At 36.9% G+C, this 17,500-nt stretch overlaps 1 protein-coding gene and 3 long non-coding RNA genes across 5 annotated transcripts in view; 2 read left to right on the top strand and 2 right to left on the bottom strand.

Moving 5' to 3' along the window:
* The window catches only part of LOC115920489, a 3,467-nt gene extending 1,501 nt beyond the window's left edge, over window positions 1-1,966 (top strand). Inside the window, exons 2-3 of the long non-coding RNA XR_004062375.1 lie at window positions 1,506-1,691; window positions 1,892-1,966. This is a non-coding gene — a long non-coding RNA (uncharacterized LOC115920489). The remainder of the gene's footprint in view (window positions 1-1,505; window positions 1,692-1,891) is intronic.
* A 981-nt stretch (window positions 1,967-2,947) lies between these two features.
* Window positions 2,948-7,205, bottom strand: LOC115920641. Of its 2 annotated transcripts, none has more exons than XR_004062445.1 (3): window positions 6,923-7,205; window positions 4,419-4,544; window positions 2,948-4,149 (listed from the first exon to the last, which is right to left on the bottom strand). It is a non-coding gene; the product is annotated as an uncharacterized LOC115920641 (long non-coding RNA). The 2 variants fall into 2 exon arrangements; XR_004062446.1 differs by lacking the exon at window positions 6,923-7,205 and adding an exon at window positions 6,598-6,914.
* Window positions 7,206-12,545: 5,340 nt separating this feature from the next.
* Window positions 12,546-15,340, top strand: LOC115920499. The gene is made up of 3 exons (XR_004062382.1): window positions 12,546-12,936; window positions 14,880-15,065; window positions 15,266-15,340. It is a non-coding gene; the product is annotated as an uncharacterized LOC115920499 (long non-coding RNA).
* A 979-nt stretch (window positions 15,341-16,319) lies between these two features.
* On the bottom strand, window positions 16,320-17,500 carry LOC115920741 (the record flags this gene model as incomplete). Its single annotated transcript, XM_030977276.1, is given in 1 exon segment — window positions 16,320-17,500. A coding segment is annotated over 1 exon segment (224 nt), but the record flags the coding sequence as incomplete, so codon positions are not given.

The following is a 17,500-nucleotide window of genomic DNA, read 5'->3' as shown; positions in this document are numbered from 1 at the left end:
CCTAGCATGTGCAAGGGAAAATTAAAAATAAGCCTCGTTTTGTTGCATTATTGTGCGAATACTGATTGTCAATGATTATCGCAGCATCAGTACAGCACCTGCAGGTTTAAGATTCACCCCCCTTATTTTTTGTATTTCTCATTTGTTGGCATTGACAGTTCACATATAGAATGCAAAGACATGCACGATAATAAAAAGAGATTTCCTGACCTAGCATATGCAAGGGAAAATCAAAAATAAGCCTCGGTTTGTTGCATTATTGTGCGAATACTGATTGTCCATGATTATCGCAGCATCTGTAAACCACCAGCATGCATGTTTAAGATTCACCCCCCTTATTTTTTGTATTTCTCATTTGTTGGCATTGACAGTTCACATATAGAATGCAAAGACATGCACGATAATAAAAAGAGCTTTCCTGACCTAGCATATGCAAGGGAAAATCAAAAATAAGCCTCGGTTTGTTGCATTATTGTGCGAATACTGATTGTCCATGATTATCGCAGCATCTGCACACCACCAGCATGCATGTTTAAGATTCACCCCCCTTATATTTTGTATTTCTCATTTGTTGGCATTGACACTTCACATATCAAATGCAAAGACATGTACGATAATAAAGATAGCTTTCCTGTCCTAGTATTTGCAAGGAAAAATTCAAAAAAGGCATATGAAGGCTACGTTAATGCGCGAATACAGAATGTTCATGTTCAGCATCCGTATAGCATCGACATGTTGAAGATCCACCCCCCCCCCCCTTATTTTTTTGATGTCGCATTTGTTGGCATTGACATTTACACATGAAATGTAAAGACATAAAACAGCCGTCCTGACCTAGCATATACAAGGAAAAATTCAAAAAAGATCTCTGATTGCTGTTATGGTGCATAAAAGTTGTCAGCGTCACTAAACATAGGACATTTTCTAATTCCCCCCCCCCCCCCTCCTCCCCCTTATTGTGCTTCAATTCTTTGTTCTACCCAATTTGATGTTTCTAGTGGTCAATTCATTAGAAATGAGTGGAGACTAAGCCTACTACTTAGGCCAAAGCTAAGTAGGCCTAGCAGAAACTCACGCCGTTCCGATTGAGTACATGTAACAGAGTGACACCTGAAATCAGAGTAATCACGTGATCGGAATATTTTACCTCGCCACTAAAATCCCAGGTGGACCTAGCAGTCCCACATTACTTTGCGGTGCCTTAGGCATGATCGATGCAAACTTATTCACAACCTTTTAACCCACTAAATCGGAGCAGTGTATTTATCCGGATAATACGCGTAGATAGAAACTGCCCATTCCCTGGTACTATATGCTATTTTCCGGAAAACAAATGAAACGGATAATTTCATTAAAACTAATAGAAACATGCTGTTTGTGTTCCTTCTTGCTATCACAATCTCCTCTTTCTTTTATCGTGTCTTCATTTCCTTCTCAATTGTCATTGTCCCTCATATTGCATTCTCTATCTCAAATGTCACTTTTCCTCATATTGTTTTCCTCAGAAAATTCATGCAAAGGACCTGGAAAATCTGCAGAAATAAACCCTAGGACTACTCTGACCAACGGAGGTTGGTGGTTTGGCAGTTGAAGGCTTAAGAAACTTGCTGACCATCCTGGGTACAACCCCAACAGTCAATGCCTCTAGCTTCGACAGGCACATAGCCACTTTTAAATCGATATCTCAAGAGGTTAGCCACCAGCCTGGTATTCATTACATTTTTGTTTTTTTCCCAAATTTACTCTAAAATAGTATGCTTAAGTTGTGGTCAATAGACAGTAAAGAACATGTTCATCAATTTCTCTTCTTGTCATAATGGTTGAAATGCCTGAGTGAACTTTAAATGAACTTGTATTTATTACATAATCTTGTTCTTTTGTAACTTTGCAGACCAGCGAGGAACACATGAAGAGGGCGGCGGTATGCCTACAACAAAGGGCAATGGACAAGGACCCGACCATCAGGTAAAATGACCGTGTGGACATCACCTCTACTACCAACCTATCTGTTCTTCTTTACTACTTCTACTACCTCCACTACCACACTATCCGTTCTCCCTTGCTCCCCTTCCTCTTCCATTCTCACCAGATCTGTCAATCATTAAATATCTTAATATTTCTTACCCTCCCTCATCTGTCTTTCTTTCTCTCTCCTGAATGGACAATGCTCTTCCCTACTTCTATTACTACCTCTACTACCACCCTACCTGCTCTTCCTTACTACTTCTACTACCTCTACTACCACCCTACCCATTCTCCCTCACTCCCCTCCCTCTTTCATTCTCGCCGGATCTGTCAATCATTAAATATCTTAATATTTCTTACCCTCCCTCATCTGTCTTTCTTTCTCTCTCCTGAATGGACAATGCTCTTCCTTACTTTTATTACTACCTCTGCTACCACCCTACCTGCTCTTCCTTACTACTTCTACTTCCACTTTCCCTCATCATGTTCCCTCTTTCTATAACCATCTCCACGTTCTCTGTCTTTATTATCACCCTCCCCCTTTCTATTGCATTCTCTATCTCAACTGCCACTTTCCATCATATTGGTTTCACTCACTATCTCAATTTTAACTTTCCCTGTGTTTTTGTTCTCTCTCTCTCTCTCTCTCTCTCAAGTGCATTTCATCTCATATTTCATACTACCCTACCTGCTCTTCCTTACTACTTCTACTTCCACTTCCACTTTCCCTCATCATGTTCCCTCTTTCTATCTCCATCCCCACTTTCTCTGTCTTTATTATCATTTCCCCCCTTTTATTGCATTCTCTATCTCAACTGCCACTTTCCATCATATTAGTTTCACTCACTATCTCAATTTTAACTTTCCCTGTGTTTTTGTTCTCTCTCTCTCTCTCTCTCTCTCAAGTGCATTTTATCTCATATTTCATACTGTGAAATTGAAATTAAGGACTGGAATTACAAGCAATGATGTGAAACGTTCGTTACGGTGTAAGAAAATACATTTAATCTTTTGCATTCCTAAAGTGCAAATTCTTTTAAATATATATGACACAAACTGCTATTATTAATTAACTTTAATATATAGCTTCATGTGTGTTGTAAACTCTTTTTTATTTTACTTGGGTGGGTTCGAGTCCCGCGAAGCTGTTTATAACACGAGAGCTTTCATGGTGCCAGTACAATATAATTGGGTTATATACACATCCCCTTATACAATATACACACACACACTCGTCAGCCTCATCGGGTATAGGGCTAATACTTATGCACTGTAATTTAAAATTATACATTTTTTAAAGCTTCCAATAGAAGTACAGATTTCCTCATAGTTTAAGGTAAATCGTTCCAAAGCTTAGGACCGGTAAAACGGGTATTCTTTTTAAAAATATGTTAATAGTGTACAGGAATATATATTTAATATAATACACATAAGGAAAATCGAGCATATGACAGTGCGGCATGTCACTAATCGAAATACAGCCCATGTTATGCATATAACTGTTTCATGAAACAATACAAAAGTTCAAAAATGCCATAACTCAATCATTTTTACGTCCAATGTAGATAATTATGATTTTTTGATTTGACTCAACTCATATTTAGTTCGGACATAATACAAAACTATCTCCTATGTCCTGCTCAAAGTGTTTTATTAATGACAATTGAAGGTTTTTATTGATACAATTGTACCTTCATATTCATAAAAAGCATATCATAATCATGTAAAAAGTAAAAGAACAAGAATAGAAAGAAGAATCACGAAAACTACTTTAACAAAACATTCAGACTTACTGACAAGTGTGCACTGCCATTTCTTAAACATTTCATTAGAATATCAACAGCTGGATAGAAAAAGGTGACATGCCTTGCATAGGCGTTGTGAGGGATATTACATTAAGAAAGCAACTGAGAAAAAAGAAAGATGAATGAAATAGTTGATGATCTACATAGACGTAGATTTTGTTTGAGCTTTTATTGCATTGCGGACTCTGTCCCTCACTTGGAGAAATGATCGGTTAGAGAGGCAACGTGCTACTTTTTTATTTTGTTTAACTATGTCCCTCACCACGCCTATGCGAGGCATGTCACCCTTTTCTATCCAGCTCTGGAAAAGCTTCTGGACTGCCTCCTTCTCTTCCTGGGTGAATTTTACCCTCGCCGCTTGATCGCTGGTACTGCAGAACTATCATGGAGAAAGAGAGGAGAGGGGGATGAAAGACATCAAGAAATGAATTGTGAAACAATTTGACCCATAATAACAGAGTTGCACATTTAAAAAATAACACCAATAAGCAAGTATTTCAGACAATTCAGCAAATTATTGTATAGATGTCTAACACTATTCCATCACAGTTTTAAAATGACATTGATGAAATTCTGAACAAGTCTAACATTACCCGTCAAAGAAAGGAGCTAAAAGGGCTGCAATTGCCATTTAAATGCGTTACATACCAGGGATGATTATCCAGCTGACACACTAACGGATGATGTGTCTGGTAGTAGCGGGATTGGATGCTCATTATGTTGGGGTAGTTTTTTGCACTTCACCCTCAGTTTTTTGGTGCTGGTGGTCGAGCACTATTATGGAGAAAGAGAAGGGGGGGGGTGAAAGAAATAAAGAAAAGAATTGTGAATTGCACATTTAAAAAAAAGCATTAATAAGCAAATATTTCAAACAATTCAGCAAATTATTGTATAGATGTCTAACCCTATTCCATCACAATTTTGAAATGTCATCAATGAATCTTTAACCAAGTCTGAAAATACCGTCAAGGAAAGCAACTAAAAGGTCTGCAATTGTCATTTAAATGTGTTTCATAGAATAGAATAGAATTTATTGACTCATTCGACCCCCTTCTGGGGTATGAGAGTACAACACATGTACATATCATGATAATGATACATAATAAAGAATACAAACATAGCTTAATAATACAAAGAATACAGAATACAACAAAACAACAATATAAATAGTGTAACGCCCCTATCAGGGAAGGGGAGCTAGAATAATAAAATGAAGAGAAGAAAACAGTTACTTGTGGTGTAATTGGTATCAGCATGTAGAATGACTTTTATTACTCTTAATACCATCGCAATAAGCAAGAATATTCATGAATAAGAGTAATCAAATATCAACGGCGATCATGAACACATGTTCATGCTTCAGTTTTATACATTAAAACTATATCACATCGATCTGCAATAGCCAGATCTTCTCTCGTAACAAAACCTAATCTAACTTCTAACTAAGTATATAAACAGCTTACAATAATATAGTTTTAGTTAATTCTAACTAAACTTTCGTGGCTTAAATACCACAGGTAAAATATAAGGTTGAATTCCATTTCTAACAAATTCAATTAATAGTTAACTTAGTATCCCATCTTTGAATACACGTGTTGCAATTCTGGTAACTATATGATGCACTCATATATCTGTTCATCTATTAAAAGTTTAGTATAGAATATATTCTACTATATATAATCCTTTCGTTTTAAGAACCAAGCAATTCCAAATTACTGGTGCATCCGCAACATAATAAGTCAAGATAAAACTATACATTCTACAAATATACAACTACATGTATAACAGTTTTACGTTGTCTCAAAACCCACAAGGACAATTAAATACATGTAATGATTGTATAAATCATCTGAAAATAAACTTAAGATTTAATAAACGAATATATGCATGAGCTTTAGAGAAACTGATTTCTACCAAACTGGTGAGATAAAGCATCTTGCCGAAACTTCTGCTGGGTTTGCCTAATTCTCAATTATTCTACAATTCAGACCACTGAAGTTGCCTTCTCTAACATAACTAATAAATTACTAAGCTCATTGCTCTATTGTAGTATCATGGTTACAAAATACACATGTACAATATAATAATATATAATCAAACTCATTAAATGTGTGCTTCGATTATTAATCAATCAATAACTGCACTATTATATAATATAACAAACTACATCTTTTAAATGGGTCTGCGCCTAATTAGACTTCTATCGCTGGTGGAGGAGAGAAACTCTATTTACCAAACTGTTTAGATGTAGCTTATCAGAGAGGCGACTAAATCCCTCTCTTATAACAAAGGTCCTATTCACATCTAATCTATACACAACTTGGGTACCATGTTTACACTTCACGACAGTAAGTCTATGCAAGTGGCTACAATATACAGGCTTGCATATATGTTAACCCACTAGCTGTGAAATGGGTATATATATCCACATACACTACCATTTCATGAGACGTTCATTCACATCATACAAATCATCCTATTCTTCTACTGATTCTATACCTTCTAACGCATGATAATAAAACATTGAAATAGTACACACTTATATGTACTTGCAAAACTCATTAATTCATTATACTGTTTAGTAACAATATCCTGGCGATATATATATATATCTGAACACAAAAGTACATCAGCATTAGAGTACTCGCTGAACTAAGTTTAGTGCACCATCACAGTCACAAAGCTATCTTCATATTTCATCCCTAAAAGTCCATATATTCCTGATATGGAATATATTAATATTAAGAGGGTGATACATGACATTAATGATAACAATTACATATACAGTTAATAATAAGATATAAAATATAAATGAGAATAAGCTTACCTAGAATAATAAAATGAAGAGAAGAAAACAGTTACTTGTGGTGTAATTGGTGTCAGCATTTGGAATGACACATGGCATCACCAGCACTCTGTTCCTTTGTTTCTCCTCATCAATTAAGATGTCTAGGACTCTTTTGGCCAACTATATATTCGATTATAAGTCACTGATTTAGGAGTGAATTATAATTAACAAAAAATTTGAAGGGGGGGGGGGGGCATAATTTATCCAAAACAATCAAATCGGTTGGGCCTGATCACAATAGGAATGATCTAAACCTAGCCTATGCTAAACATAAATACAATATTATACAATATGGCAAGCATACCAGGGATGAAGATCCTGTGGACAAACCGATGGTGGGCGTGGCAGTTGCAGGACTGGGTGCTCCTTATTTCAAACAGATCTATACCGTGGTCACTTAGGTTATTGTTACAAAGAAATTAAAAGCCTTGTTCTAAACTGGATCCAGAACAACAATTCTAAATTGTCCTCTTATGTCTCTAAACAAGTGCCTTATACTCAATTAGTTTATCTTTGAGTTCTCTGCCAATTCTGAGGAGATGTCCTCTTTACTTTCAACATTTGTATCTGTATCAGAAATGTGCACGTTGAATGCTATAGAACCAAATGATATTGTACTGGCACCATGAAAGCTCTTGTGCTAAAAACAGCTTCGCGGGATTCGAACCCACCCAAGTACAAAACAAAAAGATTTTACAGCATACATGTACATGTAGCTATTCAAGTTCAGTAATCATATCACTTTGTGTCATATGTATGAAACATAAGAGGAGATGATAGAAGGACAATAAAGAATAATGAGAGGAGAGATAGAAGAAAAACAATGAATAACATAAGAGAAGATGATCAATAGAAGGAAAATATAGAATATTAAGAGGAAAGAGAGAAGAAAAACAATGAATAACATAAGAGAAGATGATCAATAGAAGGAAACTACAGAATAATAAGAGGAAAGAGAGAAGAAAAACAATGAATAACATAAGAGAAGATGATCAATAGAAGGAAACTACAGAATAATAAGAGGAAAGAGAGAAGAAAAACAATGAATAACATAAGAGAAAATGATCGAAAGTATTATAGTTTAAGATGGCCTCAGAAAGATTGTACAATAGAATAGTAGTGTACAAAACCGGTTTCTATGAGAGTATGTACATTGCATACAGCTTCTTGTAAGTATAGTGGCCTTGGAGGCCTGTTGCCATGACCACCTTTAATGGAATGTGGGGTTAATTGAATGGGTCAAATAGCTCACTGTGAGAATTGGCACTAACAGTATATTAGCATGTGTGGCTACAAAACCTCAGAAGTCGCAAATGAAGACTCGTTTTGAAATGCTCGTAGCTCCGTTATAAAATGAGATTTTCAAATGATTGTTTTTGTTTTGAAGAGTTAAAAGTTAAAATCACGGAAATATCATCTTTATTTTTTCAAAAAAGTGGGAAAAAATTATAAAAATCAGTAGTTAGAACGATGACTTTTTTTTGGAAATTTGAAGTTTTGATTTTCGTCTTAAATTCCACAATTTTTTCCGAAGGCCCCAAAAGTAGCTAAAAATTATGAAAGGAAATTTATTAAGCTTTAAAAATATGGTAAAATAGTAACTTGAGGACTTTTAGATGGGTCAGCAGCCAGCTAAATACATACCGATGTCGATTAACTTTTGGAGTGGAAGTTGCTCGCATCGTTCGTAAGCTCGGACCCTCTGTCCGTACAAAATGGCGAGATTTTACATTTTGAAATCTTCGTATTTGCCCACAAAACGTCCTCTTATCCTTACAATAAGGATAGACTCCCCTTAAATTAGTATGGATACGATCACTTCTTAATACTCTTTAATTATATTTACACATGTGCGATAATAAGTCGTCATTCCTTGTTCCTAAATATACATCGGTCCCATGTGTCCAGTTTCGTGTATGTATTACCTCTGCCCATTGTTCGACGTCAACCTACACGTCGCTCATATATAACCCTATAAGAAATGTATAAACAAATGAAGCAATTAATTATAATTGAAATATTAGCAAGTGTAATTGATGGAGCACATGTTGAGGTCGATGTAGTTGATGGACACCTTATACTAAGATTTTCTATAGAATTAACATATCGCAGTGGCTAGTATATTAAAGTCGTTAAAAAAACCCCATAAAATTAGAACAAAAAATGGCGTCAAACTAAATTGTGTATCTTATCAAGTGCACCGGAAGGCAGAACTTTAACAACGAGGGGCCGTTACTCAAAACCATCACTAAGTTTAGTTTGTAGACATCCTTGAGAAACGAATGTTAATTCTGTATCATACATTTCAATAGGACGTCCACGAAGTTGGAGTTAATGACGGTTTTGCGTAATCATCCAATTGAAACGGCTAAATACTTGGCAAGGGAGATCGCCCTTTCAAGTTTTTCTGCTGGAAACAAAACATATCGCAGGGCCTTTTTGTCGAAAAAACATAACTGTCAAAAATAAATGGGTCAATCTAAATTTTGTATCATACCAAATGCACCACACATTGAAAAGTATCATTTGTTTCAAGTTGAACACCTAATGAAGGGTGTTCAGCTTGAAACAAATGAGATTAGTCAAGCAATTTAATGTTTGCTACGTGGATGGACACCGTAAACAATGATATTCAAGTGTACTTAACATATCGCAGGGGCTTTTTGTCGATAAAAAACAAAACGTAAGAAAATAAATGGGGTCAATCTAAATTTTTTATCATACCAAATGCATCACTTTTCTTCACCAGATAACAGCCGAATGCTAGGCCAGGAGTTGTGGAGCAAATTGCCATAGGTTTTCCACTCAAAACAAATGAGATTTTTCAATCAATTTCATCTTTGCCAAGTGGATGGATACCGTAAACAAAAACTTTCATTTGTACTCAACATATTGAAGTGGCTCTTTTTGGATAAAAAGTATGAAATAAGAAAATAAGTGGGGTCAATCTAAATTGCTTACCATGTCATTGCACGTCATTGCATACCAGAAAACAGCCGAATACCAGGCCAGTACTTCAGGCGGAAAAGTGCCTCGGTCAAATGAGATTTGTCAAGCAATTTAATGTTTGCTACGTGGATGGACAACGTAAACAATGATATTCAAGTGTACTTAACATATCGCGGGGGCTTTTTGTCGATAAAAAACAAAACGTAAGAAAATAAATGGGGTCAATCTAAATTTTGTATCATACCAAATGCATCACTTTTCTTCACCAGATAACAGCCGAATGCTAGGCCAGGAGTTGTGGAGCAAATTGCCATAGGTTTTCCACTCAAAACAAATGAGATTTTTCAATCAATTTCATCTTTGCCAAGTGGATGGATACCATAAACAAAAACTTTCATTTGTACTCAACATATTGAAGTGGCTCTTTTTGGATAAAAAGTATGAAATAAGAAAATAAGTGGGGTCAATCTAAATTGCTTACCATGTCATTGCACGTCATTGTATACCAGAAAACAGCCGAATACCAGGCCAGTACTTCAGGCGGAAAAGTGCCTCGGTCAAATGCCCTGTCAGTGGTGGTCAGGAACAAAGCTAGCTATTTAACGGTGATGGCACAGATCGGCAACAGCACCCTGAATTTTTTTGAATCGGTTTTCGTAGTAAATCGACAAAAATGCTGATATTTTGTTATTCAAAATACAAAATCGAATATGCAAACACTTATAGATTGATGAATCTATAAGGAATTGATATCTTTCATTCATGAAGAACAAAACGATTGCAATTCTAAGATAAAAGGGATTAAAGTGAAAGAAAAAGGTCCTAAATCAGACAAGTTTCGGTAAATTTTACCCAAAAAAAACATTGGACACTAAAAACCGTCATATTTCACTAAAAACTAATTATTTTCAAACAAAACGTAAGTAAATGGTAAAATGGAAGTTAAATATCGTTTCTTACCTGTAAAAACCAATGGGCAGCCCATAACTTTGAAGGAAATCTACTTTTAAGAGGAGTAAAATGAAAAGAAGCCAACATGTAAGTTTTAGGGTAGCATGTAGCTTTACGGGCGCCGAGCTGTAGATAATAGGACGCCATCTGTGGCTTTTCAGACGCCATTGTAGAAACTCAGACGCCAATTGTAGGTTTTCAGATGCCACTGTAGATACTCAGACGCCAATTGTATATTTTTAGAAGCCATGTATTTTCTCGGGCGCCAAGAGGTAGTACAAAAATAACCCTAACCCTAACCCTAACCCTAACCCTAACCCTAACCCTAACCCTAACCCTAACCCTAACCCTAACCCTAACCCTAACCCTAACCCTAACCCTAACCCTAACCCTAACCCTAACCCTAACCCTAACCCTAACCCTAACCCTAACCCTAACCCTAACCCTACCCTAACCCTAACCCTAACCCTAACCCTAACCCTAACCCTAACCCTAACCCTAACCCTAACCCTAACCCTAACCCTAACCCTAACCCTAACCCTAACCCTAACCCTAACCCTAACCCTAACCCTAACCCTAACCCTAACCCTAACCCTAACCCTAACCCTAACCCTAACCCTAACCCTAACCCTAACCCTAACCCTAACCCTAACCCTAACCCTAACCCTAACCCTAACCCTAACCCTAACCCTAACCCTAACCCTAACCCTAACCCTAACCCTAACCCTAACCCTAACCCTAACCCTAACCCTAACCCTAACCCTAACCCTAACCCTAACCCTAACCCTAACCCTAACCCTAACCCTAACCCTAACCCTAACCCTAACCCTAACCCTAACCCTAACCCTAACCCTAACCCTAACCCTAACCCTAACCCTAACCCTAACCCTAACCCTAACCCTAACCCTAACCCTAACCCTAAACCCTAACCCTAACCCTAACCCTAACCCTAACCCTAACCCTAACCCTAACCCTAACCCTAACCCTAACCCTAACCCTAACCCTAACCCTAACCCTAACCCTAACCCTAACCCTAACCCTAACCCTAACCCTAACCCTAACCCTAACCCTAACCCTAACCCTAACCCTAACCCTAACCCTAACCCTAACCCTAACCCTAACCCTAACCCTAACCCTAACCCTAATTAGATTCATAGAATCAGTCTTTTTTTTTATAATTGCTTCTAATTTAGTTATTCTTGGTCGATTTCCTTCGGGTTTTTTATGGTGGACTCTTAGATAGTTGGGCTTTCATCTAACATGAGTATCGCGGCGGAATAATGCTCGTCCGGTAATTAAATTGACCTTGAACTCTAAAGGTGCCTCGGTGTAACTTTTGGGGGCCGGTGTATGTCCTACACACTGTTTTGGAAAATGTCATTAGCTCACTCAATTCTTCATCGATTTTGTTCATTTTTTTTTAAATGAAAGCTATTTAGTTGCTTAATCTTCACAGATCCGCTTTTTAAATTTCAAATATGGAAAAGTGTTGAAAATGGTACTTTAGTAAAATGTACTTACCCTTTGGTACCTTTGCTGGTTCATAGGGTTCAATACCCCTATTAAACTCAAGGATTTTGCTAGATAGCGGTTGGGGCCACTAACTCCTAAGCCCTGATGGTTTTTTTCTTTAAACTAGCACTTTAAAAAATGATTTATTCATTTCTCCAAAAAATGAAGTAAAACTGAGTTTAACAATTGACTAGATGAATTTTTGTTTGAGGTGATGAAAAGGTCAGACTAATCGAGGCCCTTATAAATTTAAATAAAATATGCACTGCTTAGTGCATCTTATCATGAGCATATCCTGAAAAAATTAGCAAAATTGGTTAATTATTTAATTAATTACAAGCAATTTAAAAAAAAAAGTTTAGGACGGTATTTCTCGAAATTCGCTTTTTTGCAAATTTTCAATTAGTCTTTTGGGGCTGAAATTTGAAGATATGACTTGGGGGCTGCTTTAATTTTAACATTTTAACCCTTTTTAACATTAAATATTCATTCGTTTCTTATTTTTTAATCATAAAACCAAAATATTAGCAAACAAAAATATCCCCCGAAATACGAAAAATCTAATATTCACCATAGGTTTGTACAGTGTAGGCCAAAAAATAGGTGCTCTACAAAAGTTCTTTAAAAAAACATTTTTACATTGAAGCCACAGAATATACCATACTCAAATTGATCTTTGATAATCCAGGCCTACTTTCCTGCAATTGGTTTTTTATTAATTGTTATGCTTTTTCCTTAAAAAGTGATACAAAAATTAATTTTTCCCATCAATTCCCGCCATTGGTACTTTTCTCACGTAGAGGGAGCTTCACACAATAACAAACGAATCAAAGTAACAGTAGAAACTAAACAAACAAAAGTAGATTCATTCCAGCGGGCAGTCAGCTCTTATTATTCATTTAAATGGTGAGTTTTTAAATGTATTGTGCCCTATATTTATCTGACTGTCCATTTATACTAATTTAGACTTTAATCAATCCACTTTCTCTCGATAGGTCATGAAATTGTACACAACTTTGTGAGATATGCAACTTTGCGTGAACAACAAGCACTCCCCCCTAAACACAGGTAGGCTGTCGGCCGAAACTCCAGGCCTGGCATTAGGCCTCTGCCTGGTATGACTCTGACTGTGAAGCATATAGATCTTATATCAATTAGTCTACTTGTTAGATGCCCAAAAGAATAATTGCATTAAGCCATAAGGTAAGTAGGACTACACTTTATTGTGTTATTGTGCTAATACTGAATGCCCATGATATCAAAGCTTCACGTACAGTATCGGCATGTTCTAACTTCTGCACATACAGAATGCAAAGACATGCACGATAATAAAGAGAGCTTTCCTGACCTAGCATGTGCAAGGGAAAATTAAAAATAAGCCTCGTTTTGTTGCATTATTGTGCGAATACTGATTGTCAATGATTATCGCAGCATCAGTACAGCACCTGCAGGTTTAAGATTCACCCCCCTTATTTTTTGTATTTCTCATTTGTTGGCATTGACAGTTCACATATAGAATGCAAAGACATGCACGATAATAAAAAGAGATTTCCTGACCTAGCATATGCAAGGGAAAATCAAAAATAAGCCTCGGTTTGTTGCATTATTGTGCGAATACTGATTGTCCATGATTATCGCAGCATCTGTAAACCACCAGCATGCATGTTTAAGATTCACCCCCCTTATTTTTTGTATTTCTCATTTGTTGGCATTGACAGTTCACATATAGAATGCAAAGACATGCACGATAATAAAAAGAGCTTTCCTGACCTAGCATATGCAAGGGAAAATCAAAAATAAGCCTCGGTTTGTTGCATTATTGTGCGAATACTGATTGTCCATGATTATCGCAGCATCTGCACACCACCAGCATGCATGTTTAAGATTCACCCCCCTTATATTTTGTATTTCTCATTTGTTGGCATTGACACTTCACATATCAAATGCAAAGACATGTACGATAATAAAGATAGCTTTCCTGTCCTAGTATTTGCAAGGAAAAATTCAAAAAAGGCATATGAAGGCTACGTTAATGCGCGAATACAGAATGTTCATGTTCAGCATCCGTATAGCATCGACATGTTGAAGATCCACCCCCCCCCCTTATTTTTTTGATGTCGCATTTGTTGGCATTGACATTTACACATGAAATGTAAAGACATAAAACAGCCGTCCTGACCTAGCATATACAAGGAAAAATTCAAAAAAGATCTCTGATTGCTGTTATGGTGCATAAAAGTTGTCAGCGTCACTAAACATAGGACATTTTCTAATTCCCCCCCCCCCCCTCCTCCCCCTTATTGTGCTTCAATTCTTTGTTCTACCCAATTTGATGTTTCTAGTGGTCAATTCATTAGAAATGAGTGGAGACTAAGCCTACTACTTAGGCCAAAGCTAAGTAGGCCTAGCAGAAACTCACGCCGTTCCGATTGAGTACATGTAACAGAGTGACACCTGAAATCAGAGTAATCACGTGATCGGAATATTTTACCTCGCCACTAAAATCCCAGGTGGACCTAGCAGTCCCACATTACTTTGCGGTGCCTTAGGCATGATCGATGCAAACTTATTCACAACCTTTTAACCCACTAAATCGGAGCAGTGTATTTATCCGGATAATACGCGTAGATAGAAACTGCCCATTCCCTGGTACTATATGCTATTTTCCGGAAAACAAATGAAACGGATAATTTCATTAAAACTAATAGAAACATGCTGTTTGTGTTCCTTCTTGCTATCACAATCTCCTCTTTCTTTTATCGTGTCTTCATTTCCTTCTCAATTGTCATTGTCCCTCATATTGCATTCTCTATCTCAAATGTCACTTTTCCTCATATTGTTTTCCTCAGAAAATTCATGCAAAGGACCTGGAAAATCTGCAGAAATAAACCCTAGGACTACTCTGACCAACGGAGGTTGGTGGTTTGGCAGTTGCAGGCTTAAGAAACTTGCTGACCATCCTGGGTACAACCCCAACAGTCAATGCCTCTAGCTACGACAGGCACATAGCCACTTTTAAATCGATATCTCAAGAGGTTAGCCACCAGCCTGGTATTCATTACATTTTTGTTTTTTTCCCAAATTTACTCTAAAATAGTATGATTAAGTTGTGGTCAATAGACAGTAAAGAACATGTTCATCAATTTCTCTTCTTGTCATAATGGTTGAAATGCCTCAGTGAACTTTAAATGAACTTGTATTTATTACATAATCTTGTTCTTTTGTAACTTTGCAGACCAGCGAGGAACACATGAAGAGGGCGGCGGTATGCCTACAACAAAGGGCAATGGACAAGGACCCGACCATCAGGTAAAATGACCGTGTGGACATCACCTCTACTACCAACCTATCTGTTCTTCTTTACTACTTCTACTACCTCCACTACCACACTATCCGTTCTCCCTTGCTCCCCTTCCTCTTCCATTCTCACCAGATCTGTCAATCATTAAATATCTTAATATTTCTCACCCCTCCCTCATTTTTCTTTTTTTCTCTCTCTCCTGAATGGACAATGCTCTTCCCTACTTCTATTACTACCTCTACTACCACCCTACCTGCTCTTCCTTACTACTTCTACTACCTCTACTACCACCCTACCCATTCTCCCTCACTCCCCTCCCTCTTTCATTCTCACCGGATCTGTCAATCATTAAATATCTTAATATTTCTTACCCTCCCTCATCTGTCTTTCTTTCTCTCTCCTGAATGGACAATGCTCTTCCTTACTTTTATTACTACCTCTGCTACCACCCTACCTGCTCTTCCTTACTACTTCTACTTCCACTTTCCCTCATCATGTTCCCTCTTTCTATAACCATCTCCACGTTCTCTGTCTTTATTATCACCCTCCCCCCTTTCTATTGCATTCTCTATCTCAACTGCCACTTTCCATCATATTGGTTTCACTCACTATCTCAATTTTAACTTTTCCTGTGTTTTTGTTCTCTCTCTCTCTCTCTCACTCTCAAGTGCATTTCATCTCATATTTCATACTACCCTACCTGCTCTTCCTTACTACTTCTACTTCCACTTCCACTTTCCCTCATCATGTTCCCTCTTTCTATCTCCATCCCCACTTTCTCTGTCTTTATTATCATTTCCTCCCTTTTATTGCATTCTCTATCTCAACTGCCACTTTCCATCATATTAGTTTCACTCACTATCTCAATTTTAACTTTCCATGTGTTTTTGTTCTCTCTCTCTCTCTCTCAAGTGCATTTTATCTCATATTTCATACTGTGAAATTGAAATTAAGGACTGAAATTACAAGCAATGATGTGAAACGTTCGTTACGGTGTAAGAAAATACATTTAATCTTTTGCATTCCTAAAGTGCAAATTCTTATATGACACAAACTGCTATTATTAATTAACTTTAATATATAGCTTCATGTGTGTTGTAAACTCTTTTTTATTTTACTTGGGTGGGTTCGAGTCCCGCGAAGCTGTTTATAACACGAGAGCTTTCATGGTGCCAGTACAATATAATTGGGTTATATACACATCCCCTTATACAATATACACACACACACTCGTCAGCCTCATCGGGTATAGGGCTAATACTTATGCACTGTAATTTAAAATTATACATTTTTTAAAGCTTCCAATAGAAGTACAGATTTCCTCATAGTTTCACGTAAATCGTTCCAAAGCTTAGGACCGGTAAAACGGGTATTCTTTTGAAAAATATGTTAATAGTGTACAGGAATATATATTTAATATAATACACATAAGGAAAATCGAGCATATGACAGTGCGGCATGTCACTAATTGAAATACAGCCCATGTTATGCATATAACTGTTTCATGAAACAATACAAAAGTTCAAAAATGCCATAACTCAATCATTTTTACGTCCAATGTAGATAATTATGATTTTTTGATTTGACTCAACTCATATTTAGTTCGGACATAATACAAAACTATCTCCTATGTCCTGCTCAAAGTGTTTTATTAATGACAATTGAAGGTTTTTATTGATACAATTGTACCTTCATATTCATAAAAAGCATATCATAATCATCATGTAAAAAGTAAAAGAACAAGAATAGAAAGAAGAATCACAAAAACTACTTTTACAAAACATTCAGACTTACTGACAAGTGTGCACTGCCATTTCTTAAACATTTCATTAGACTATCAACAGCTGGATAGAAAAAGGCGACATGCCTTGCATAGGCGTTGAGAGGGATATTACATTAAGAAAGCAACTGAGAAAAAAGAAAGATGAATGAAATAGTTGATGATCTACATAGACGTAGATTTTGTTTGAGCTTTGATTGCGTTGCGGACTCTGTCCCTCACTTGGAGAAAAGAGCGGTTAGAGAGGCAACGTGCTAGTTTTTTATTTTGTTTGACTATGTCCCTCACCACGCCTATGCGAGGCATGTCACCCTTTTCTATCCAGCTCTCGAAAAGCTTCTGGACTGCCTCCTTCTCTTCCTGGGTGAACTTCACCCTCGCCGTTTGAT

The sequence above is a fragment of the Strongylocentrotus purpuratus genome, unplaced genomic scaffold (genome assembly GCF_000002235.5).
Source record: "Strongylocentrotus purpuratus isolate Spur 01 unplaced genomic scaffold, Spur_5.0 spur5_scaffold_9, whole genome shotgun sequence".
Taxonomy (NCBI): Eukaryota; Metazoa; Echinodermata; class Echinoidea; order Camarodonta; family Strongylocentrotidae; genus Strongylocentrotus; species Strongylocentrotus purpuratus.
The sequence above is the reverse complement of the archived record's forward strand: the minus strand, read 5'-3'. Positions and strand labels throughout refer to the sequence as shown.